The sequence below is a fragment of the Papilio machaon genome, chromosome 1, assembly GCF_912999745.1.
Source record: "Papilio machaon chromosome 1, ilPapMach1.1, whole genome shotgun sequence".
In the NCBI taxonomy this organism is placed as follows: domain Eukaryota; kingdom Metazoa; phylum Arthropoda; class Insecta; order Lepidoptera; family Papilionidae; genus Papilio; species Papilio machaon.
The window spans coordinates 554941-580252 of NC_059986.1; the positions used below are offsets into that span (position 1 = coordinate 554941).

Genomic DNA, 25312 nt, shown 5'->3' on the forward strand with positions numbered 1-25312 from the left:
ATATAGAAGACAGGCGTCAAGTGGAAGTAATTCAGCGTTTCGTCAGATGAGTGTGGTGCCGGAGGCCTAATTTTAGTTCTCTTTCCCTTCTTAACCTTTTCTTATAAGGAAAGGTTGGGAAGGGGAGGTAGATTTGATGGAGGAGGAGTTGCATAGGATGGTTAAATATTCTCTTTTTGTGCGTCTCCTCCTTCATCGATTGAGGGTAGGCAACGCATCTGCAATTGTGAATGTCTATGGGCAACGGTCGCTTCGCCATTTCGGCGAATTCATGTGGCTGCTTGCTCGTTTGCCACCTTGTAATAAAAAAATGCTATTTCTATTCTATCCATAGATAATATTATAGGGCTGTCAATTATTGAATATTAATTATTAAAGCCCGTTACAGACGTTCAGTTATAATTGAACAGTTTTTCAGTTAAAACTGAACTTCATCGGACTTAAATGACGTATAACCTATAAATATAAATACTATATGCGATTACAAACGGAATTATTGTTTTGCATTTTACAGTATTGATGTTATGAAAATATATATACCAGAAGGATTTTATTATTTTGTAATATATTTTTATGGTATAAGGTTGTTTTTGGTACATAAAATCGTATAATTTTTTTTTACCCAAACAATAACATATAGCGCTTATCAAAAAGATCAGCTCACTACATAGAGTCTACCCTAAGTTAGGGGGTGAATAGGTCTTAGTCAAGGCTGGCCCAGTGCGGGATGACTTCACATATCTTTGAATTTCTTCTCAGATATATACAGGTTGTATCACGATGTTTTCCTTCACCGTAAGGAACATTATAGAAATTAAAAACAAAGTACATTTTAACAAACTTAACACTAACCACTAACAGGTGGGTCAATTGCCTAATTAAAAAAACATAAGTCAAAAAGTGTAAAGAAATTCAATATTTCAATGATATAAAAGTAACCTTACATATAGCGTTGCCAAGCGTCCAGATAAAGCCGGACATAGGTAGGCTTTTTGATTGCGTGTCCGGCTAAAATAAACGGTTTTCCGGCTTTTGTTAGGCTTTTTACATTTCCCAAATCACAGTGTACCTATTAATACTGAGACAAAATCCTAAATAATATAGGGTGTCCGACCTTTCTAACCAAATGTCCGGCCAAACTGACTGGTCTGTCCGGCTAGTAGTTTGGCGACCTGGCAACCCTACTTACATAGGTAAAAATAATATTTATTTGTAATGATCTAAACATTTGTTTTACGACGAACTGTTCCCATTGTTGTAACACATGTTTCTCTCATTTCCTTTATAAAGAAAATTCTATAATCCTAGATTAAGGCCGTGAAAATTTATAGTTCATCAAATTCATAACATTTTATATACACTTGCATTACAATTTGTACTTAACAAAGGCACAATTAATTGGTCAACAAACACATGAAACTATCACGGATTCAGATTTTAATATACAAACCGAAAACACATTACTTTAAATAATCCATATATCATAACACAGGTAAACTATTTCTAAACTAATCCAGGTGCGGATCCACCACGGAGACTACGAGCAACACTTTAACACTTGTGACGTAATCATTTTTAATTACACCTAAAGTTATGCCCAAATAAAACAACAACTGTACAGATCTGAAATCACAGGATTAATGAAAACATTGTAATACTCGCCTACTGCAATAGGGTGACCACATTGTTTTAAAAGTATGGATCCACGCCTGGGATTATCCGTAATTATATATCTTCGGCAAGTTTCTCATACTGTCCCAGTTGTAGCTGTATCCTGGTGTAACCTGATGGGTCCTTCAGGCTTTTGTTGTATACAATATTCTTTGCCCACGCTCTGCAGCGGATTGCCGCTGTTGAATTACTCACTGGAATATATAAAGATAGACAATGGAAGTTATTCATCTATCGTCCTGAAAACGATATATTACGTTTTTGAATAATAATAATTTTATAAATCTATATATATAAAAGAAAGTCGTGTTAGTTACACTATTTATAACTCAAGAACGGCTGAATCGATTTGACTGAAAATTGGTGGGCAGGTAGCTTAGAACCAGAAAACGGACATAGGATAATTTTTACCCCGTTTTCTATTTTTTATTCCGCGCGGACGGAGTCGCGAGTAAAAGCTAGTTAATAATATTTTAAATATTTTAGATTATATGTGATTTTAGGTATAAGGGGAGCGATAGTCTAAAACAGAAATTCCCAAAAGGGGTCGATATAACTTAGAGCATTGTTAATTCTCACTCTGTCTTCTTCTATTGACCTAAGTCAGAATGAATAATAATAATAATTGATCTTTAAAGTAGGTAATGCCATGGGGGGTCTAAGGTAACAGTTCATTTTAGAAAAGAGGTCACTTGTACAAAATAGTTTGGGGATGCCTGGTCTAAAACCTCACATATCAAAAAGTTGGTGGTAATTATCGTTACGTACTTGGTGGCGTGACTTTGATGGGTATGAGCGGGCTGTTGTATCCCGCCTGGTTGAGGAAGGGGTAGAACCGGCCCGGCAAACCCATGCCCCAAGGATACTCTATCTTTGTTTCGTTCAACTTCTCCTCCCAGCAAGAGATCCAGATCTGCTCACGCTGTAGAAATGAGAACCAAAAATAAATATAACCATAGTCCAAAAAATATGATGCTATCCTATAGTACAATAAATAAGGTTAGTACTTTGGCAAAGATGACATAAAAGTTCGATCTTTAGTTTAACGGTCACTCATCCTAATTATTATAAAACAGAGCATTAATAATAAAAAAAACATCTTTTGTTTCCTTCCTGCTTACCTCATTAGGGGACAGGGCGGTAATATATTCCACTAGATTACTATCCATGTCTGACGGTAACGAATTTAGTTCGTAGAATTCTGGCTTCCATCCGTAAATCTGTAAACAATTGCGATCAAATAAATTCTATTTGACGTTAATTGACGAAAATTGCAATTCGTATTTCTATAATTTTGTTAACAGCAATTTATTTTCACTATACTACGTCAACTCAATCGAAAATAATTGACCTTCGTGGGTTTTTTTCCATGAAATACGAAACAGTTCTTTGAATATGTCGGTAGGTGCAAGTTGGTAAAGTCGGCTAAAATTTTTACTATTATTCGAAACTGTTATTAGATGTGACAGATAGATTCATGTTTCTCGTCTCAAATTACATAGATTTTCTGAGCACTTACTTTGTTCAACTTGATGAAGAAGCAGGGCGCGTCGGGATAGCCATAGTTATCGTCCGCTGAACAGCCACGCTTAGAAGTGAACCAACTCTCGTTTTTGTATGCTGAAAAATTATAAAATCTACTATTAGACCAATAGCGGTAAGTATTTAGCGTCAGCAAAACAAACCTAGTTTAGTTTTACATATCTAGTTATGCCAACCAGGTACTATCTCTGGCAAATTCATAGAATAATTACGATTTTCTGGTAAAATATGAAAATTCATTATTTAAAAAATGTCTTACGTGCTAAAAACTCCTTGAGCTCTTTAACATAACTATCACTTGAGGCATCGTCGGTGATTTTGACCAGCACACCGTCCGCCGGCCGCGGCCTGAACGCCACGCCAGGGTTGGCACCTGTAATTGATATAAATGTAAATCAACTGAAAGTATTTTTCGTGACGTTACAACCCTATTAGGTTAACTAGACTTAGAGTATGTATGTTATTTGTAAGCTTCTTTAAATAGAAATAGCCCAATTATCAACGCGACGAGGCACGTAGAGTAGGCCCGTAATTATTAGTTTTACATTCTATTTCAATTGGTTAAAATACCTTACCCTAATACCCTCCTTCAGGAAACCTCCTAAAAAGAAACTTTTTAACGGTTTTTTTACTAGTAGGTGCTGCACTTTGTTTTTTATCGATAATAACAGTTGCTTCACTAGTTGCAAAATATTTGAACACGCAATATAGTCTTGTGTTTGCACTAATCCATGCGCCAGCATAATCTTTGTCAATTCGTATATAACTATAAATACATATTGCATGTAGAAACACGTGATATTTAAACATATTATTACTTTACAGTTTAATATTATGTTCTTTGACTTTTTATCGTGAGTGTTCACTACACACACACACCTGGATATATCTCGGTAACTATACATTCCTTGCTCTTATCTATACGACAGAAAATACAATACTGTACCTATATTATAAAATAATTAACGGCTCACACTCACGTCTAAACTCCGGTACTCCGGCACTCCGGAACTCCGGCACCGATTAGTTTGGAACTAGACGGGTGTCCTTCCTCAGGGCGAGTCCTTATGTGGCAGCGTGGAGTTCGAACCTAGTCGGTGCCGACACAGGAGTTTAGACGTGAGTATTAGCAGTTCTTAATTATTTTATAACTAGCTTTTTCCCGCGACTCCGTCCGCGCAGAATAAAAAAAAAAGAAAACGGGGTAAAAATTATCCTATGTCCGTGTCCTGGTTCTAAGCTACCTGCCCACCAATTTTCAGTCAAATCGATTCAGCCGTTCTTGAGTTATAAATGGTGTAACTAACACAACTTTCTTTTATATATATAGATAAAAGAAAGTCGTGTTAGATAGATAGATAACGTCACAAGAAAATTTGAACAATTTATAAAAAGCCTTATAAATATGTAAACTATGCTTTAATTATAGTAATAAAGCCTATACTAATGTAGGCGAGATTTTTTTTATTAACAAAGCACGTTATGGAATCGTACAATGAAGATGACCTTTTCTATGGATCTCAATTACCTGTTTTAACAAGTATATAAAAATTTAACCCTAGTTTAAATTACCAGCATCCTTTATCACTTTATCTGTTACCCGTGAATTTGCTGTAGGTCAATAAGGTCACCAGACTTTTAAACGGACATTCTTATTTGTTTCAATATGAACATAAATTTCTTTTCATTCGAATGTAAATCCAACTACAAAATATTACAAATAAATTAGTAGTGTCTCACTCTTTCAATAAGTCCGGTTTCTTTTTTTCCTCAATAATGAGAACAATAAGATGTACCAAAAGGCCATACTTATCCTACATTTGTCATGTTAGCATGGTCACCCTACTTGCACGTCATAATATAGAGTTAATTAAATTGTGGCACGTACATGTCGGTGGAAATTATATTTTTATGCTTCATTGTAACCGAAAAGGAAAATGCATTGTCAATTGTTTAATGCTTTAATTTAATACTTTAGTTTTTTCCGTATATTATTTATTTATATATATTATTATTTTTTTTATAGTATTTATTTTTTATTTATTTTTATTTTTTTATATGAAAAACAGTAATGGTATTTTTTTAAAGTTAAAAATCGAATCCAAGACTCGCACTATATAAATAGTAAGATACTATATCCAATCGTTTTAAATTAAATATGCGAATACTAAAGTCTGAACTAATATCCAGTTATGGTAATTAACATTCTATTGAGCGGGAAAATTGTCTTACAATCGTAACAACTTTTATGAGTTATTCATTTAAACAAGTAAATGATGCAGATAAATGTTGCCATATCTTTCCATAGACGTAAATGTTATAAAGAGGTTGAAAATTAACCATTATATATAAAATCAAAAAAATTGTGAACAGTTTTTAACAATTTTAAACAATTATTAAAAGCCAAAACCAAAAGGTTTTTTTTATATAAGAGAAGGGGGCAAACGAGCGGCGCGAACACCGAAGTGATCATCGACGCCCATGGACATCCGCAACACTAAGAGAATTGCAGACGCGTTGCCAGCCTTTAAGAAAGGTATACGCTCGTTTCTTGAAGGACCCTAAGTCGTACTGGTTTGGAAATACCGCCGAGGACAGACCATTCCACAACGCGGCCGTGCGCGGCAAGAAATTTCGCGTGAACCGCCTAATAAATATACCTAATAGATAAATAACTGTACTTTATAAACACTGCCTATTTGAATTGGCACGTATGAAGGCATATTCTTTTACCCCACGTGCCAACTTAAGCGACGGGTGGAAAAAGTGATATTTATAATGCTTGTTAAGTTCTCTCACCTATCAATGAGCTGTCAAGTATGAAGGAAGGCTTGTTATCATCGAGTGTGAGGAAGAGGCCGCCCATGCACAGTGAGAACAGCAGCGCCAGCACCGCGTAGAACACCGAGTAGAACACCACCGCTATACCTGCAAATTCACATATAATCCTCATTTACTAAGTGTCTGTTTCCACTTAGCAGCTGACCGCACGAGCTACAGTGGAAATAGAACTTGCATTAGAGTCGAAAAGTCGATGTTGTTAGTCCGTTGCTTTAGAAATTTTTATTCTGTACCACGAGTAACGCCAGTCAAGCTACTAATGATTAATATTTTTTATTTCAAAGGTAACGCTTACTAACATGTGCTCCAATTTTTTACGAAAAACTGTCAAGTAGTTTTGTGTTATCTATATAAAACTGTAGGGACTGTACGCATATTAGTATTTCTTAGTAGTCCTAGTTCTTAGCGGTAAAAGATAGGAAAAAATTATTAAATTCATAATTTTGCTCGCTCGAACGTTATACATCAACGATGTGGCTTCAATAGGGCAGCATTTTATAGTCTATTTAAATTTGATTTCACATCGCACGCGAACTAATTCGGTCTTCGCACGTCACTCGCGAAGGGCGCACGGTATCGCCGAGGCGTGCCCAGCCTGGACGGGAAGTTAACTATTTATCTCATAAACTAAGAAAAGAATGTAGGGGAATAACACTCGAAAAGTCTTCGATACTGTTGCCAAGTCTCTTGCCAAACACCAATATATTGATCGGTCACATGACTGAAAAGGGCAATGCCCAGCAATAAGTTAGACTGTGGATTTCTTACTAAAAAGTACTTTAAGATTATGATTGTCTGCCGCATTATCCACCATAATCGAACTGAATAGAATAGACCAATTCATAATCAGTAATTGTGTGTTAACAATTATTTTTGATTTTTATTCAATAAGAAATGTATAAAAATAGTTATTGCAATAAATTTTGTATGACAAATTACAACCGGAAGGGTGTCAGCCCTCTGTCGGTGTATCCATGTCAATTGCTGAATTTACGCAACAGTATACCGCTATGACGAAAAAGAGCAAGCGGTAAACAACACCTGGTCTCCAAATTGATACCTTATTTGACAACTATTAGGGTTTAAAATGAAACAATACATCATGTCGGAGACGATACTCGTGACGAAAGCACCAGCTAAATTCGTTGTGGCGGCGCCTAAAATAGCACTCGGACGCATTTCTACGTCCTTAGTGCAAATAAATTGATTTTTATGATATGTATTTAAGTGCTGACCACACCGAAATTGCCGCCATAATGTGCAGATTCCCGCCAAAAAGTGACAGCTATGAAGAATTTAATAAAATATGTAATGATCAGATTTTTCAGTCGTAAAATAATGGCCAGTTTTGTAATAACGATGCCATTTACGTTTTAAAAATGTAAATAAATATATTTTGTCTCTTATGTAAGCTTTTAAAAGTTTTTATATACTTTTTACATTGAATGTTGTCTGTGCAACGTCTACTTCGTAGAGTTGTACAAATTCGTTCATGTTGCCCCGGATAATGATAGTCTGAATTTACGTTGCTAATAAAAAAATGAGATAAACCAAAAGTATTAGCGTATCTATTCAGGCCACGATTTCAAATTAACATGGCAAATAAATAAATGTTACATAAAACAGTAAATGGTGATTAAATATGATCTAAAATTCAACATGAACTATAGATTAAAAATCGATTTCCACTGCAATGAAACTTGTATTGCTACATATTGCTATATCTCACATTTTCGTTGAAAAACCAGAGACAACAATATGTGTTAACACAAGTGTAATTGCAGTGGAAATCCACATCTAGTTTATTTTAAACAATAACATGTTTATACATTCAGTAAATGTTGAAGGAATCTTGTAGTGACGTGCTGAACGTTCAAAACATAAATAACTTCTGTATACACACGCTTTAGTTTATGAGAATTCGGCGTTTATTTTGTTGCTTTAATATAATATTGGTTACACAAGTAATTCTTTTTGCATATTTATTAAATATAATCAACTATCTTAAATATAATATAAAAGCTAAAATATATCATTAAAAGGAGTCCCTTTAGGCAAGGTTCCGAAGATACTGGCAGCATTCCCCCTTTGAATAGCTAAACTAATTCTTTGTCCGAGGTAGCTGCCAGCTCTTCGGTCTCCTGTGATGTCGACTAACCTTTTTGCTACTTCCTTAAAAAGCTTTCTAGCGCTAGGACCCCACGGACCAAGGGTCTCGACACCGAATGGGACAAATTCGTATTCGGTGCCCAGACCCCTGTATTTGCAAGCTTTAGCTTTTTCAGCCGCTTCACAAGCCGCACCAGCTCTTACACATTACACATCGTTGTTTACAAAACTGAATGTAATATTTTACAAAAAGCGCACTCCTATTTTCGCCAAAATTTCGAAGCGACCGATGCCTTAGAGGAGAGTTTGCAGAGAAAGATAATATTCCCCCCCCCCCCGATCCTTCCAAGGAAAGGATCGGAAGAGAAAGAGGACAAATATAGGCCTCCGATACACACACTCGTCAGACGGAAAGCGGAATTGCTTCCACTTAACGACTGTCTTCAGTGTGATCGTCGTATTTCACCAACCAGTTCGTACAATAGACATTGTTTTTGCTCTCTCTGACACTGTTAAACGGACATTATGTTACCTGGACAGAGGAGGGGTGGAAAGAGTATATTTTTCTATATATCTCTTCCAACTGCGAGTCTTATTCCCCTTCCCATTTTTTCCTTTTAAGAAGGCAAGTGAAAAGGTTATATTAGGTTTCTTAATTCGCCTATTTATTTCGTTGATTTTAAACGATGTACGATTGAAGTATTAAATCACAAACTAATATAAACATCTTACATAACTCAACGCGTAATAACATACACAAAATGTTAATAAAACAAGTTTTCTACTTATGCAATAGGGTCGATCTCGCCTTGTATTCAACAAGGCGAGATCGACCCTACCATTAACCCACGGCCAAACCTTTATCTGTGCACAAAGCGCTATACTTGATGCTATAAAAAAACACAAAACGGGTTGTGTTTTGCCCTTGAGGTTACAATACGCACGAATGAATGCAGATGGGAGCCGCTAGGGCCTCTATAAACCATTCATCTGTCCCACATACAAGTCAGACAGAATTGATTTCTATAGAGACCTTCGTTCAGATTGCTCGCATTACATTTCAAAGCATATATAGTTCGTACAAACTTTATTCTAGCGATGCGAAGTTAGCAATTTTCGCTTCAAAAAAGTAATATACTTTTAAAATATATAACAACTTCAGTGCAGTAATCTACTTTGATCCTAACTGTACAACCCTAACTAATCCATCTTAAGCGAGAGAACCATTTAATTTATTTAAATTTTATTTATCAAACTTAGATGGCCGATAAAAATTACTTAGAAAGTTATGTTAGCACAACCACAGAAATGCACAGTAATATGCATAGTTCCCTAATTTAGCATAGAATTTCTTTAATTTGCAAAATTTTTATGTCATCTCTAGTGATAAAAGAATTGAATGAACCTTGTACGTAGTGACACGTTATATAAGAAGAGAATAAATAGTATTGTACTTTATTACGGTTATTTATGACCGCAATAACTTTGTCTATATAACGTCAGGTGTAAAACTGATGCAATTGTCAAATGGAAGCAGACGGATCAGCATAATCGTTGGTAAATATAAACATTTAGGTAAGGAAAAAAAATAAGGAATTAACAATTCATTGTTTGTTTATTTTATTGCAAGCATTCACTTAACAGGCATTTAATTTTGTAGGTACATATGTACTTTATCATATCTAAGTAATCTAAATAACTACCAAGAAATTAATTTACATTGCATTTGACAGATGCTCAAGCTTCATTTATTACTTTACTTAAATACAAACTGTTCAAGTATAAATCCATCATGAAGTAAATTTTGAATCACCATGACCAACTCGATTTTTTTTAGGGTTTAATGACATTATAACCTATTGGCTAAGAATTATAGACCAAGAGCCTCGTCTTGGTTGCAACAAATTTTTTATTAATCTCGAAATGTAAACAAACAAAATAAAATGCCCGCCAAATGTCTATGTATTGTTTATTACTAAATCGTAAAGGGGATTGAATCCAGCTGTTCCAAGAAACAATAAATTGTGAAAAAACAAACGTATCTTAGAAAAACGAAGATATCTTGCCTTCATCTGATAAAAAGATGAAAAGTGGACGTTAAAATTTTATTTCACACGTTTATGTTCCATTTTGTAGATAAATTGTTTATTTCATTATTAATTAAAATTATTATTTATAAAAATATTCCAAATACTTTCTTATCGTGGTGAGTACATAAACAAATTTAAAGGAGAGCTCGATATTGCTGTACAAATACCTTGTGACCTTTGATAAAAGAATCAATTTGAATAAAACCAAACAAATCGTATAATTTATTACAAACAAATATAAAAAGATTTTTTTGCAATTTCATCCAACAATTGTCGGAATAGGATAGATTCTGCTACATAAAAAATACCAAAAAAGTAAAAAAGATACAGGGAAAGAATCTTTCGTCTTTTGACCAAAAGGTTTACATACATAAAAACATTCCCATAGTGACATATTTATGAGACGTTTTCAGACTATTTTACGAGTCGATTAGAGTCAGTTGAAGCGTAACGCGGCATCGCATGCGAACATAATCAATTACTCCATTTATTGACTTCGCCCGATTGCAATTAAAAATAAACAACCGAAATAAAACCAGTGTTTGTTATTGTCTTGTCATTTGTTTAAAAAAATATAGAAGTCAAAGGCATTTGACCTTGATTAATTACATTTAGGTATTTGATAGTGGAAATAATTGACGTATGCAGTTAGCAAAGAATAGGTACATTATGTTTGTGATGTAATAAATAGATTATCCTAATATAATGTACATTTGAATTGAATTAATTTTTAATATAAACTGTTCACTAAAAACACAGTTTACACACTAAGCAAAATAACTCCAAGGTAAAAAAACTATAATATCTCAGTAACACTAAACGATATTTTACAAAAAAAAAATCTCACCCCATCTCTTCGGCGTCCTTCCCAAAATGCTTCCATCACTAGGGTCGTAAAAAATTTTTGCAATTCTATCCCCAATAGACCCCGTGGGGGGTGGGGCCCGAGCCCATTCAGACCCTTCCACACCGTTCGACTTGCTGGCCATTTATCACACGTTTAAAATAATATTTAAATCAACTTATGTCACGTTACGTTACGATAGAAACATCGATTGTTAATAATTTAACAAACGACTTCTCACATCGAGGGCTTATATGCGACTGCGCGTACGCACGAAACGCGCGCTTGCTCAGACGCACGTGTGTGACGTCACGAGAATGTAAGTGCCGCCCGCAGTGTACGCCCGATGTTTACAGAAATTCGCTCACATTTCGTAATAGCTAATGGGAACACATGTTAGGGGATACATAAAAAGTTATGTTTTTGATCGATATCTAATTAATTGATCACTTTATACATTACAATTAATTGTTCGAGAAAATCCTTTCGAGAAATATGGCACATTCAGACATTATAGATAATCTTGGTTTGTAAGTTTGTTATTTGCCAATGCGACCCCTTCTCTGTCAAATCTACTAACCCTTCCCATCCTCTCCTTATAAGATAAGAGTGGGAGGGGAAATAAAACTAAAATTAGGCCTCCGGCACCACACCCATGGGATAAAACGCGGACTTGCTTCTACTTCACGCCTTCCTTCTGTATGATTGTGGTATTTCACCGGGCAAGCCGACCAATTCGTGCAACAGATGTGCTGGCTTCTACCACTGTTTTCCTAGTTCCAATAGATTCTCACTTAGGCGATACGATTTACGTTATTAAATTCGATCGCCGACTAACGAGGTCGGTTCATTATGAGTAGTTAAAAGTACAAAAGTACACACTTTAGTAAGATAGCAACAAACATTGACTGTTGAATTAAAAGATGGCACAATCGTCTCTAATAAAGTGGTGTGTTGACGTCTGACCGTGTGCACAAATTGATAGATTTGCGGTGCATGTGATCTGATTGTATTTGATGCAAGCAATAACTACACTATGGTTCTTTAGCAATGCCTATATTATTCGTTTCTGGGTTCAAATTCTTTGTTAATGACTTAAACTGAACGAGACCTTCGGCCAGTTTTAATTCAATAATTGTTTACGTGCGAAGTTCATGTTCAACATTTTTATTATCTTAATTAAATAACTATACACTTGTAATAATTTTATTTTATAATTTGAACACGCTGTACAAATAGCATAGGTCTATATCAAATGTAAATTGGCACGTTTAGTTGACGCATCATGATTTCCCATGTTATGTTTCGTTAATAAATGTTAATATCACATCATAACTGAAACACGCAGCAAAATGCATCGTCAGTGCGGTTGTTTGTTTATACAATTACTTATTAATAAAGCGCATAGAAACAATTGTGTGATTCCCGCTCTATACTAGATCGAATAGACCTTGTAAGATTGCTCGATAAAGTTCTAGCTAGCTACACCATGCCTTGAGTTTTATTTCTAGCCTTTTTCATATCAAATATTATAATTTTGAAAATATGAGTCTTCACGTCAATTGTAGATAAATTTATCGTAGGTTTCTGGAATAAGATTTCCTTTGAAAACATATTGTTGTCTGTTTTGTCAAACATAATGACAGGGATGATGATTCGTTTTATAAAGAAATTTTTGGTCTCAGAAACCCACGGTAAAAATCTATAAAATGTCTTAACTTGTTTTATTAATCATGCACGCAGCATTGTATTAGACTGACAGTGAAATTAGCCATTATAGATATTGCTTGGTAAGCTTGGAGTTGTCATGTTTTTATATAAGTACTAGCTGTCGCCCGCGACTCCGTCCGCGCGGAGTTAATAAGCTTATATGACACGTTTGTAGATTTACCATAGCAGCGCCATCTATTGATTACTTACTCAACCCAGTCGAAAGGTATCGACATCTGTTAGAATCATTTGGAGTTAACAGATAATTGTGACTGTCAAATAATAACAGACAAATAATTAGCAATAAATTAAAATTGCGACTATAATTTGAGATTTAAACTATCCTATCTCTCAAGTTGGATCGAACTGCACATGGTGTGCGAATTTTATTATAATCGGTTAAGTGGTTTAGGAGTCCATTGAGGACAAACATTGTGACACGAGATTTATATATATTAAGATTATCGGCAGTGGTAACCCACCGTTATCTTGTCGGTATGCCAGAACGATTTTCTATTAGTACATCTAATATTAAAGGTTTATTTATACAGTTAAAATAACAAATAAGCAAGACTATCTTATTAAGTTCTTTAAACAAGCAATATTTCTTGTTCATATGCTACCTCCATTTAACCAAACAATAAACTGGTTAAAACTGATAGTTATTATAAAGTACTTACCCGTAAATCTATTGTCCTAGATGAAATTATACAGGTGTTGAAAAAATATTAACCGTATTTTTTAACTTAAACCCTGTCTAGAGCTTAAATAAACATGTGATTTTTTAAAGTTTCTTGCACAAAAAAATATTTAAATGCCCATTTAGATGATACCTGTTTCTGGTACGTACCAGAACAACTGAATCCAAAAAATTGCGCAAATAATTGTATGGAATGGCAAGAAAAATGTGGTCCTTAATGCTACAAATTCAATTGAAGACTTCAAAAGAAATTTTAAATTACTCATTAGAGGTCCCTAGCACCTGAAGTAATTTTGGGTCTAAGAAGTCTCTTTGTCTCTGGGTCAATGGTTTATTTAAATAAAAAAACAAGCATATGTAGAAATTATTTTTATTTCACTAATCTAGCTTACACAATATTCGAGGCACAAAATCGCATTACGTTTATTATAAAAACGCATTTATTGATTAACTCTATATTACATAAAATCTGCTGCAAACGGACGGACTCGAGTATGATGAACTAGAATAAACTATATAAAAAACACATAACATAAATCAAGTCATGATCAAAATAAAAAAGTCATTTCATTCATTAAAATAAAAAAAGTCATGATGAAAATAAAAAAAGTCATGATCAAAATAAAAAAGTCATGACCAAAATTAAAAAGTCATGACCAAAATGAAAAAGTCATGACCTAAATAAAAAAGTCATGACCAAAATGAAAAAGTCATGACCAAAATGAAAAAGTCATGATGAAAATAAAAAAGTCATGACCAAAATGAAAAAGTCATGACCAAAATGAAAAAATCATGACTAAAATAAAAAAGTCATGATCAAAATAAAAAACTAACTTAATTTCATAGTAATATATAGTAATAGATATATGTCAAAAATATTTTACGCAGCTTATTTCTACGTATCTCTGGATGGATATAAAATTATTGCAATAATTCGAGATTCTATTTAAAAATAACACTGTGACCTTAAAACATAAAATGGACGGACACAAAACACCTAAATACATAATGTAAAAATACATATAGAAAGTAAAATTTAAAAAAACAACGATACTAAAAAAAACGCAAAAGTAAAAAAATATTACTTGATTTTTCAATTGATTTTAAGAAAATAAAAATGTCAATTTTGTAAAAAAAAATTATCAAACCATTTTATATCAGTCTCAAAATCATAATTGTCAAAAAAATGTTTCTGTGAGGACGAAAAAATACGTCACAATCATGATGAAAAAAAATCATTAAACTAATAAATGTCGTAATGCATTTTTTAGATATTAACACAAAATCTAAAATAATTAAAGTTATAACTATGAGATTTGTATCCTAAAATACAATTGGTCGAATTGGCAGTGTTCATTCAAATAAAAATAAAACACCATAATCCTCTGTGAATTTCTAAACACGGACTATAATGTTAGACCTTCCAAAAAATAGTTAAAGAAATCAAGCTAAATTTTTTACAACGATTAATTTTTTTAATTTTTTTTTATGAAGGCAACATAGCAAAATATTTTTACATTTTCTTTTTTAAATATAACCTTGCCTTTGCTTTTAAATGTAATTCGCCTTACAAAAAAGCACCTATTAATAAAAAAAATTAAAACATTTGTATTGTCTTTTAAAATAAATCAGAAAATATGAGTTTTTAAATTCCGCTCAGACGGAGTCGTGGGCGAAATTTAGTACATTATAATTGACTTTATGTTTTGATATAAGTTAAAGTTCGTGGAAGGAACGAGTGTTTTCATTCGCCACTAGCTGTCGCCCGCGACTCCGTCCGCGGGGAATTTAATAAAATTACGTAATAAGTAGCCTATGTGTTCTTCCAGACTATGATCTACATCTGTACAAAATTTTATCAAGATCCGTAGAATCGTTCCTTGAAACATCCATCCATCCATACATCTAAACATTCGCATTTATAATATTAGTAAGAACTGAGACTGCAGTAGATAACTACATTTATATATTACTCAAGGACGGACATAATTACATTAAATATGTACTATATGTATAATGAAATTCTGAATAGAACGTTTTTTTTTTTCAAACATTTTTATATAAATTGCCCTGTTTTTTTAGCAATGTACACTTTTACATCGAAATTTCTAGAAGCAATTCCTTTTTTTTTACCAATTTGATGCATAAATTTAATATCAGCAGTTGCCAGTGTTATTGTCAGTCATTATTAATAATAATTAAATCATGGCTTTCATCAATGTCTTTTCATTTCATATTGTCTTTTTCTTATTTAAATTTTCATATTACGATTATATAAACATACATAACATAAAGTTATGTTTGGACCAAGACAGTCTTTTGATTAACACCAAAAAATACAAAAAAAAAATCGAGATTCTCTATGGTATTTCACCATATTTACTAAACGGTGGTACATTATAATGAATTGTTATTAATTCATTATTAAAAATTTATATATGCTTTTTATGTAAATAAATAAAAATGGTATAAAATAAACTATACATATGAAAGGCAAATTGTAAAATCCAAATACAGTCAAACCTGTATAAGTGAGAATTCAAGGGATATTTTTCTCACCAGCAAGTTCCTGAAAACACCGCTTTAAGAGGTTTCTCGCTTATCCAGGTTGGACTGTATAAGTTAAAATTCCCAAAAATTACATCATTGGTTTAAACACTGTTTTTTTTTACTTTTTCACTGAGATGTTTATTCTAAAATGAAAATTATCATTAAATTCAAGTATTTTTATAAGGCAAAAAAAATAATGCTTCCCTACATTTTCTTACAATAAAAAATAAATCTAAACGTATTCATCAAATAGTTCAAAATATCCAGTACAATGAACACTATTCGATCATAACTTCAAAATGGACGGTACCTAATTTCTCCCGCCTGTCGTACTTTATGTTTTTAGCCCAAGCCCGACACTCTATATTTATAACTCTACCCGCTGGAAGAAAAAAAACATTTAACATATATATCAAACAAACAATAATCTAACTAAATTCATAATCTATCCAAAATAAACTTTGTCTATCTAAGTTTTTTTACAAGTAAAGTATTTTTTATATGAAAAAGTGGCAAACGAGTAAGCGGTCCCCTGAATTCACCGAAATAGCTACGCGACCGTTGCCCATGGACATCTGCAAATGCAGATGCGTTACCTACATATAATCAACGGAGGAGGGGACGCACAGAAAGAGGACATTTCCCCTTTCCATATGTCCCCTCTTCCGCCAAACTTCTCCTTCTCATCCTTTCCTAATAAGAAAAGATTGTGAAGGGAAAGAGGACTAAAATGAGTCCTCAGGCACCACACTCATCAGACTGTACGCGGAATTACTTCCACTTGACGCCTGTCTTCTGTGTGGTTGTGGTATTTCACTTGAGCGAGGCCAATTCGTGCAACTGATGTTGTTAGCGTCTACCACTGTTACTATATTAATTATTATTTTTCTTTCCTTGTTAATAAAAGATGGGTAGGGGAATGGTGCCTACAATTTGATCTTCAAATTGACTCCCACTTGAGGTGTATCTTTTGAGTGGTTGTGGTATTGCACCGAAGGAACTGTACATATTACTTGCTCTACCACTATTAAAATGTTAAAAAATAATATTAGATATATTTACTTTTAGGCCTGACGAGATGAACAGCGACCAGGGGACTAAGATAACCCTCGGCGTTCGTGTAAGGGTAGAAATACCCGGGGAAGCCAGCGTAGGGTAGATAACGCACCACACCGATGTTCTCCTTATCAGCCGGAGTCTCCCCCTCACACGACACCCACACCATGTTGGCCTTTAAATTATCAAAATGGCCATATGTGAGTGACTTCCACACCAAAGGAATAGAGAAAATAACTTGAAGTAAGTCGAGAAAGTGCGTGTTTAGCTGAAATCGGCCAAATTACGAGTCCCTTCTTCGATTTGGCCCGTATTACTTAAAGGTCGGTGGAGCCAAAATTTATTGACAATTTTACTAAGCCACCCATGGCTTTTTCTTTTGCCTTTTTCCTTACAGAAAGACAGTGCAGTGTCTTTTCCATATATCCTTAATTATATAGTAACTATGTTGGATAATGTATGGATAATAAACACTCTGTAATTATAACTTCTTAGTAGAGCTACTTTGTCGTTTTTTTAGGAGGAGATACAATCAAACCTGGATAAGCTAGAATAAAAATTTTATCTCTAATTCATCTTTTTCGCTTAAGGAGGACTCTCACTAAAAGAGGTTTCTCGCTTATCTATTTTTGACTGTACTTAAATTAAAAATCCACAAACATCTCATATCATAAATATTTCTTCGTGTTTTACGTATTCTTTTACTTTCTACATAAAAGTGTAACTTGTGTTCACAAAGTAGTCAGTATACTTACGTAGTCTCTATTGTACTGTGTGATGTTCTTGATGTGTGTCTGCAGCTCGTGCGGCATCTCGCGAGGCAGATTTGTCGTGTCGTTGTAGAACTCCGGCCGCCAGCCGTATATCCTAACATACATACAACTCTCATACATTTCATACACAATGAGACAAGCCCTAGCTTGAGCTCAAAGAAATATCTAACATTCTTCTCTCCTTGAAATTAGCAACTTAAAACTACGTAACTTCACTCACGTTCACGGTTTACGCTGTGAAACTATGGAACTCCTTACCTCTCTCTATTAGATGCAATAAAAGTATTGAATCGTTTAAAAAACATGTCAAAGATCACTATCTGCAGCTCTAATAATATTGCTGAAATATTGTATTATTTTATTTTCTCTTATTAATATTTCTATTGCTTTTATTTTTATTTCTTATCACTGTTCGTGTGCACCCTACCGATTTGGTTTACTTAGCTTAATTTCTACCCAAGGGTTGTCTGGCAGAGATCGCTGCTTAGCGATAAGACCGCCTTTTGTGAAAATCCTGTTGTACTTTCTTTTTTTTGTAACTCCATGATAGTGCACAATAAAGTATATTTGTATTTGTATTGTAACTTTATAATAAGCTAATGAAAACCTAGAATTTGTTACATAAAACATATAAAAGAGATATCAGCAGAATGTGAACAGATTAACACAAGTACGGCATCACTCGTACTGTATTGCATTTCTGTTTACAAATCACGCACGCAACATTTTAAAGAAAAACTACCGCACTAAGAGTCGTTTAAGGGAGATACTTAGAGTATATTTAGTGAGAGTAATCTACTACTTAAGTGGAAGATTGAATCGCAAATAAAGTTACAACAATCAAAAAAAAATTCGAAACAAAAAATCGTGGCCAATAGGCTTCAAAAAGAAAATTAGATAGTCATCCAGACTTAATCTAGATCCGTGGGGTCTAATTGTAATAAAATTGCCTTACCTGTTCAACTTTAAAAAAATGCATGGCGATGACTTGTGGAAGGAGAAGTGGTTCTCCTCAATGCACGGCTCCCAAGCTCGTATGTCGACGTCGCACACCTTGCCCGGTGGGGGCGGGCTGCGGAAGCCACAGTTGAAGATATTCTGACCAGCGCCAGCGGTCTGCCCTTTCATCTTGTAAACTACCATAAAAATAACTTATTATAGCCTACAATATTCTTACAATACTTCTAGATCAATATGTTATCCAAAGACAGTGGTTTAACAGTAGAGATGCCAGCTTTGGTTGCACGAATTGGCCTCGCTCAGTAAAATACCACAACCACACAGAAGACAGGCGTCAAGTAGAAGTAATTCCACGTACAGTCTGATGAGTGTGGTGCCGGAGGACTCATTTTAGTTCTTTTTCCCTTCCCACCCTTTTCTTATAAGGAAAGGATGGGAAGGGGAGGTGGATTTGATGGAGGAGGAGATGAATAGGAAGGTTAAATATTATCTTTTAATGTGTCTCCTTCGTCTATTGAGAGTAGGCAACGCATCTGCAATTGCGAATGTCTATGGGCAGCGGTCGCTTCGCCATTTCGGTAAATTCATGTGGCCGCTTGCTCGTTTGCCACCTTGTAATATATAAAAAAAAAATATTAACCTTTCAAGAACTTAATAAGTTCATCTTCCCAATACTTATAGCTCTCATAGCTGGTGCCTTTGTACCAGATGAGGGTGCTCCGGACATCAGGTGGAAGAGGCCGGAAACCAAGGCCTGGACTGGTGCCAATCAGTCCCCTGTCTTGTTGCAGACGTGGTACACGAGGATTGATAAATTGCTCCTTGAATGTTACCATGCAGATCATGAAGAGAGCTCCAAGAACAGCATAGAATATTACGTAGAATAATATAATTTTACCTGTAACAAATATGTATTGTTAAAAATTATTTATTTAAATTACATTTTTGAGTTATATTTTTTGAATATAGGTAAAAAAGACTTTTTTTAAGAAGCTGTTGATTTAAAAATATTTATATTTATTTAATGTTCATTTGAAAAGTTTTTCAAGTGTTGGATCAGAATAAAGTGCATATTTTATATATACTTTATAACAAACTAGCTTTTACCCGCGACTCTGTACGCGCGGAATAAAAAATAGAAAACGGGGTAAAAATTATCCTATGTCTGTTTCCTGGTTCTAAACTACCTGCCCACCAATTTTCAGTCAAATCAATTCAGCCGTTCTTAAGTTATAAATAGTGTAACTAACACAACTTTCTTTTATATATATAGATATTAGATCTTAACTTTATTACATTAATTGAATTACAAATTACATTTTTTGTAAAGTTAATTGTAAAAAAATAAAACTAAGCATTCTTTTGACCTAGCCATTGTATGACTTCTTTGGAATAAGGCAGCAGCTCACAAGTGATTTGTTAACAATCACAGTTTGACCCTATCATGTATCTAATATCAATCATTAGCAGGATTAAAGGGCTTCCCTAAATTAAATGAAATTGTTATCATCAAAATACAATGCAAAAGATAATGCATATATCTTAATCTATATATATAAAAGAAAGTGTTAGTTACACTATTTATAACTCAAGATCAGTCGAACTGATTTAGCTGAAAATTGATGGGGAGGTAGCTTGGAATTAGGAGACGGACATAGGAACTTTTTTATCTTGTGTGCATTTTTTTTATTCCGCGCAGACGGAGTCGCGGGTAAAAGCTAGTAATATTATAAATGAGAATGTTTCGATTCATAGATGGATGTTTGTTAGAAGGCATCTCCAAAATGTCTGCATTGATCTTGTTGAAATTTGGCATAGATGCAAAACAGTCTGGAAGAACACATACGCTACTAATTAAGTTTTTTTTTTTAATTCAGCACGGACAAAGTCACGGACAACAGCTAGTTGTAACATAAATTTACAAAGTTAGAGTGCAATCTTGCCATTTTTAGATAACTTCTTCAAGCAAAAGTTCAATTTCAAGTATCAATTTTATCTCCTATGTGCAGCAAATGTTAGAAAACTAATGAATGAAATATGTCAATAATTTTTTTAAACAACTATTATATTAGTTCATTTTGGAGAAAATAGGGATTTTTTACTGTTATTTTTAATGTAAAAAATGCCATTTTCATAAACGAACTAATTTGGTCATATTCTGTTAAGGAGTAGAACATATTGTTTGTCCAACTTTACAATAACAAATTTACAGTAATAATTTTTTACAAGCCATTGTTTTCTGGTAATCAATAAACTCTCATATTCTAAGGCATTTACTTGGTGTTGTCTACAATTTTACTTTTCACTTATAAATACAATAAGAAATCTTTACATATCCTGTTTTATCATCAACAACACGCTAAAAATAGCCACGCCCTCAAAATAAGCAAGCCTTTGTAAACAACCGGTGAATTAAATGATATGAAATTATTGCAGATATTGGACAATCATTAAGTATCGTAATTGACAAACAAACTAAAACTGAAAACTTACACCAACTTTCAGCAGTCCTTCCCAAAAAAGCGCCTGTATTCGAATCATAAAAGAAATTAGAAACATTTCCTCTTCTAATAGATCTTGTCGGTTTCGTTTCAATTTCAAATTCTTCTAACTTAGGATTACGGGACATTTTTACCTAATATCAATAATAGTTCTCAGATAATTTAAATTTATCAAAATAAAAGCGGCCGTTTCACAACAACGTTTGATTGATGACCAGAGAGTATTGAATGGAAGTGAATGAATATGAATAGTTGAATAGTAATGGATGGAGTGAAGATTGATAGAGAAAAAGATTATAAATTTCAATAAAAATTACCAACCTACAGATAACTTTGACTAACGGCTTTACACAATACTCGAATTGTTTCGTAAATCTTTAATAGAAACTAATTAAAAATTAAACAAAAAAAGGAACCTCACCTCACTTCAATTTTGATTTAATGTTTTTTGTTTATACAGTTTTGAAGAATAAAGTAGGAATAGAAAGAATTAATTTTATTTACATTGTATTTCAAAAACAATAGTCGGGAAATTTTCGACTGCAAGTTCTATGAGAACAACCATAGAAAATCGAAAAGATTCATAACCGAATTTACTTAAAATTTCTAGTGAATCGTCAATCTGATCACCCTTAAACAGACACACTAAATCCATACATCATATCCTCTTATATCACAAAGAACTTAGGACCAAGTATATAATAATTCTTTATCTTAGCAAAGAACATAAAGATGCGATCGCATTCATACATTAAAATATCACTGTCATGTCTTTGTGGTTTCGACTTTTACTTGTCACGACTAACGACATTGTCAACTGTCAAGTCGTTCGTGTCATTCGATTCCTTAAATTAAGCCTATAATATAGCGAATTTCTAATTATTTTTAGTATAATTCTATTAAAATTCAGTAGTTTTTCACTTTTTAGTATACGGAAAACATCATACTTAAATTTAATTTAGAAAATTTCCCTAAATATAAGACTTTAATAGAAATATAAGTAAGTTTGGGACTTATAAAACATGGACTCATCGATTCATAGGATTATTGTTATAGTTGGATTTATTTCTTTATTTCATTCCGCATTCTCGGCAGCGCAGCGTAAGATATACTTATTATTATTTATATTTGATAAACTTTAATAAGTCAATATAAATTAAAAATTTTGTGTTACAGATCGCACTTACTTAAGGATCACTTCACAAGAATTTACGACTTTACCTTTAGATGTAAGTTTGTTTATATCGATGTTGCATAATTGCTTCTTATTCTGAATTTCCTAACTATTTCAATAGCCATCTATTAAGAAGTGACTAAAATGTTTATATTTTGTTTTTGTTGGACATCAAAACTTACCACAACTCTACTCCTTTATTAGAATGCTATGAATAAACAATTTACAGATTGTACTCCAAGCAGTATTAAGTTTATTTGCTGTAATGTGGGGTGTACTGAATGTAGCTGGTAATCTCCGAGAAATACCCGCAGCAGCAGAATTGAACAACATCAAATGGGAGACACAACGTAACCTGCCATCTTTCTACATCTTTAACCACAGAGGAAGAGCCCTAGCATGCAATTATGTACCTAGTCCAAGTAAAAGTGATTTAGACAATTTAGAATGATTGATTTGATAGTTAATTTCTATTTATAATCTAAATCTTATTTTAGTTTTCACCAAAAATAGATAAATCTAAATAATTATGAAAAAGGAAAATATTCCCATTGGTAACTTCTTTTTTTAGTTAATTCTATTCGGAGCAATGTAGTATATAAGTTATATATTGCATAAAAATATACAATGTACAAAACCTGAAGCTGTAGATATCAATATAAATTAAAAACTAATAAGCAACTGTGTGGTAAAATTGTGGTAATAAATTATAAAAAATTCTGTCTGTTTTTTTCTGTTGTTCTTTATAGTTATGTTAAAAAATTCTGGTGTTTATAGATTTCGCCAATGTCTCTAATACTCTGTTTTATAAAGTAGGCATCATAAATGAAGGTCACAGATTGTACCTATATATAAGAATTAAGTGAGTAGCTAAGAATGTTTGATGACAGGATACAATCGAAGAATATAAAAAAGAAAGTACAAAACACCTGATTCCAAAGTAGAAAATAAATATTTTACAACATAACAGAAGACAAATATCAAGCGGAAGTATGTTGTGCAGCATTTTAACTAGTGAAAGGTACAAAAGACCTCATTGCAATCCTGTTCTGCATAATATTTAACATTTTATGCCCCCCTTCTCTAATATTTGAAGATTGATGACACATCTGCGAGAATTTTGTTACAAATTCTTAGTTAGTAATAACGAAACATGTAGTAAACTGCTTGCTTTCTTGCAACATCATTTCATGTATGAAAACATTTGCTGGATATTGTGAGTAGGTTATATATTACAATCAGATTATCTAGAACAGGGATCCCCAAACTATTTTGGACATGTGACCTTTTCCAAAATGAACTGTTACCTCAGATCCCCATGGCCAAGTTACCTATTTTTAAGATCAATTATTATTTTTCATTCTGATTTAGGTCAATAGGAGAAGACAGAGTGAGAATTAGCAATGCTTTAAGACCACTTTTAGAATCCCTGGTCTAGAAAAAGATAAAAGGTATATGAAAAAACGGTTATTAGAAATTATTCTTATATTAAAAGAAAATAGTCAAATACAATATTGTGTCAACAATTTACAATTTCTTTTTACTCCATCCATAACTAATGTATTAGATGCCACATATTCCTTGAATCAAATTTATGTATTGTCAAAAATATATTCTCAATTTATATAGATATATGAGTATAATTAATACATAAGTTTGATTCACATGTCTATCTTATGTAGTGGGCATAGTGCATGGTATCAATTTATTTATTTACAGTAATAATGTTTTGAAATACACCTTGAATGGTGAATAAAATTGTTTCAGAAATTTTATTTATGTTATACACTTGTATTTGAGAATACATCAAAATTGTCCTGACACAAATTGGATTTAATATTTTAACATTGCAAGTCTTTAATATACTTAACACTTATCACTATCACTCAGTATCTGCCGCGCCCACCTCTGAAGCCACCTCCCCCACGCCCACCACCGCCTCCGCGACCGAATCCTCCGCCACCTCCGCCGCCACGACCAAAACCACCTCCACCTCCTCCACGGCCGAACCCGCCGCCTCCCCGACCGCCGCCACCGCCGCGGTTGAAACCACCGCCTCGACCTCCGCCTCCCCTATTGAAGCCTCCTCCGCGGCCACCGCGCGGACCTCCTCGTCCCACGCCTCTCTTAGCGCCCGGAGGCTGCGGCAGGAACCTCTTAAGCGGTAATAACTTCGCAGGATCGATATAAAACTGCTGCCCGTCTTTAAAACTCTTAGCTTTTATATTCTCCCCGAGTTTCACGGACACGTAATAATCGCGCAAGTTTCCAAATATTTCGTCTATTTTTCCTATTTGTTCCTTATTTTCTAGGTAAATGGGGGCATTGAAATACGGGACGTCCTCTATGTCCACTTTACAAACTAAATCGTCTTGAACCGTCCAGCCGTAGTGACCCAGAGGAATGACTGTCTCCGGCGGCCCGAAGTCCTGTTGTCTGAAGCCGCCTCCGCCGCCGCCACCTCGACCTCTCCCACCGCGTCCTCCTCCGCGCCCACCAAAACCGCCTCGCCCGCCGCCGCCTCCTCTACCGCGAAACGACATTTCTAACAATAAAACTTGTAATTTACCAAAAATAACCTAAAAGAACTACATATGTTTTCATCACACGCGTTTTTGACTTAAGGTTTTTTTTGTAACGCTGCACATTGAACAACGAAGCAAAAGCACTGATATCTTACAGCCACGCTTTTGACACCTTTTGTTTTCAAAATGTGAGCGTTCAATTGTTTTTCAAATAAATTCTGTAAGATTAAAGGTTGGGTTATAATATATAAATATATAATTTTTAG

General features: G+C 33.8%; 4 protein-coding genes across 4 annotated transcripts; 1 reads left to right on the plus strand and 3 right to left on the minus strand.

Moving 5' to 3' along the window:
* Window positions 1-1567: 1567 nt before the first annotated feature.
* LOC106712744 (sodium/potassium-transporting ATPase subunit beta-1-like) lies at window positions 1568-11345 on the minus strand. The gene is made up of 7 exons (XM_045679648.1): window positions 11101-11345; window positions 6013-6141; window positions 3473-3586; window positions 3191-3291; window positions 2793-2891; window positions 2440-2593; window positions 1568-1865 (listed from the first exon to the last, which is right to left on the minus strand). Exons 1-7 carry the CDS (start codon window positions 11240-11242, stop codon window positions 1726-1728), a joined length of 879 nt encoding a protein of 292 aa, XP_045535604.1. The 5' UTR covers window positions 11243-11345; the 3' UTR covers window positions 1568-1725.
* A 4916-nt stretch (window positions 11346-16261) lies between these two features.
* Window positions 16262-21564, minus strand: LOC106712818 (sodium/potassium-transporting ATPase subunit beta-2). Its single transcript, XM_045678528.1, has 6 exons — window positions 21340-21564; window positions 19487-19744; window positions 18842-19022; window positions 17869-17980; window positions 17120-17288; window positions 16262-16439 (listed from the first exon to the last, which is right to left on the minus strand). The coding sequence occupies exons 1-6, from the start codon at window positions 21473-21475 to the stop codon at window positions 16336-16338; spliced, it is 960 nt and encodes a 319-aa protein (XP_045534484.1). The 5' UTR covers window positions 21476-21564; the 3' UTR covers window positions 16262-16335.
* Window positions 21565-22250: 686 nt separating this feature from the next.
* On the plus strand, window positions 22251-23023 carry LOC106712795 (ER membrane protein complex subunit 5). Its single transcript, XM_014505438.2, has 3 exons — window positions 22251-22448; window positions 22524-22576; window positions 22751-23023. The coding sequence occupies exons 1-3, from the start codon at window positions 22370-22372 to the stop codon at window positions 22970-22972; spliced, it is 354 nt and encodes a 117-aa protein (XP_014360924.1). The 5' UTR covers window positions 22251-22369; the 3' UTR covers window positions 22973-23023.
* Window positions 23024-24253: 1230 nt separating this feature from the next.
* Window positions 24254-25161, minus strand: LOC106712786 (probable H/ACA ribonucleoprotein complex subunit 1). The gene has a single exon (XM_014505430.2). It carries the CDS (start codon window positions 25062-25064, stop codon window positions 24408-24410), a length of 657 nt encoding a protein of 218 aa, XP_014360916.1. The 5' UTR covers window positions 25065-25161; the 3' UTR covers window positions 24254-24407.
* Between the last annotated feature and the right edge of the window lie 151 nt (window positions 25162-25312).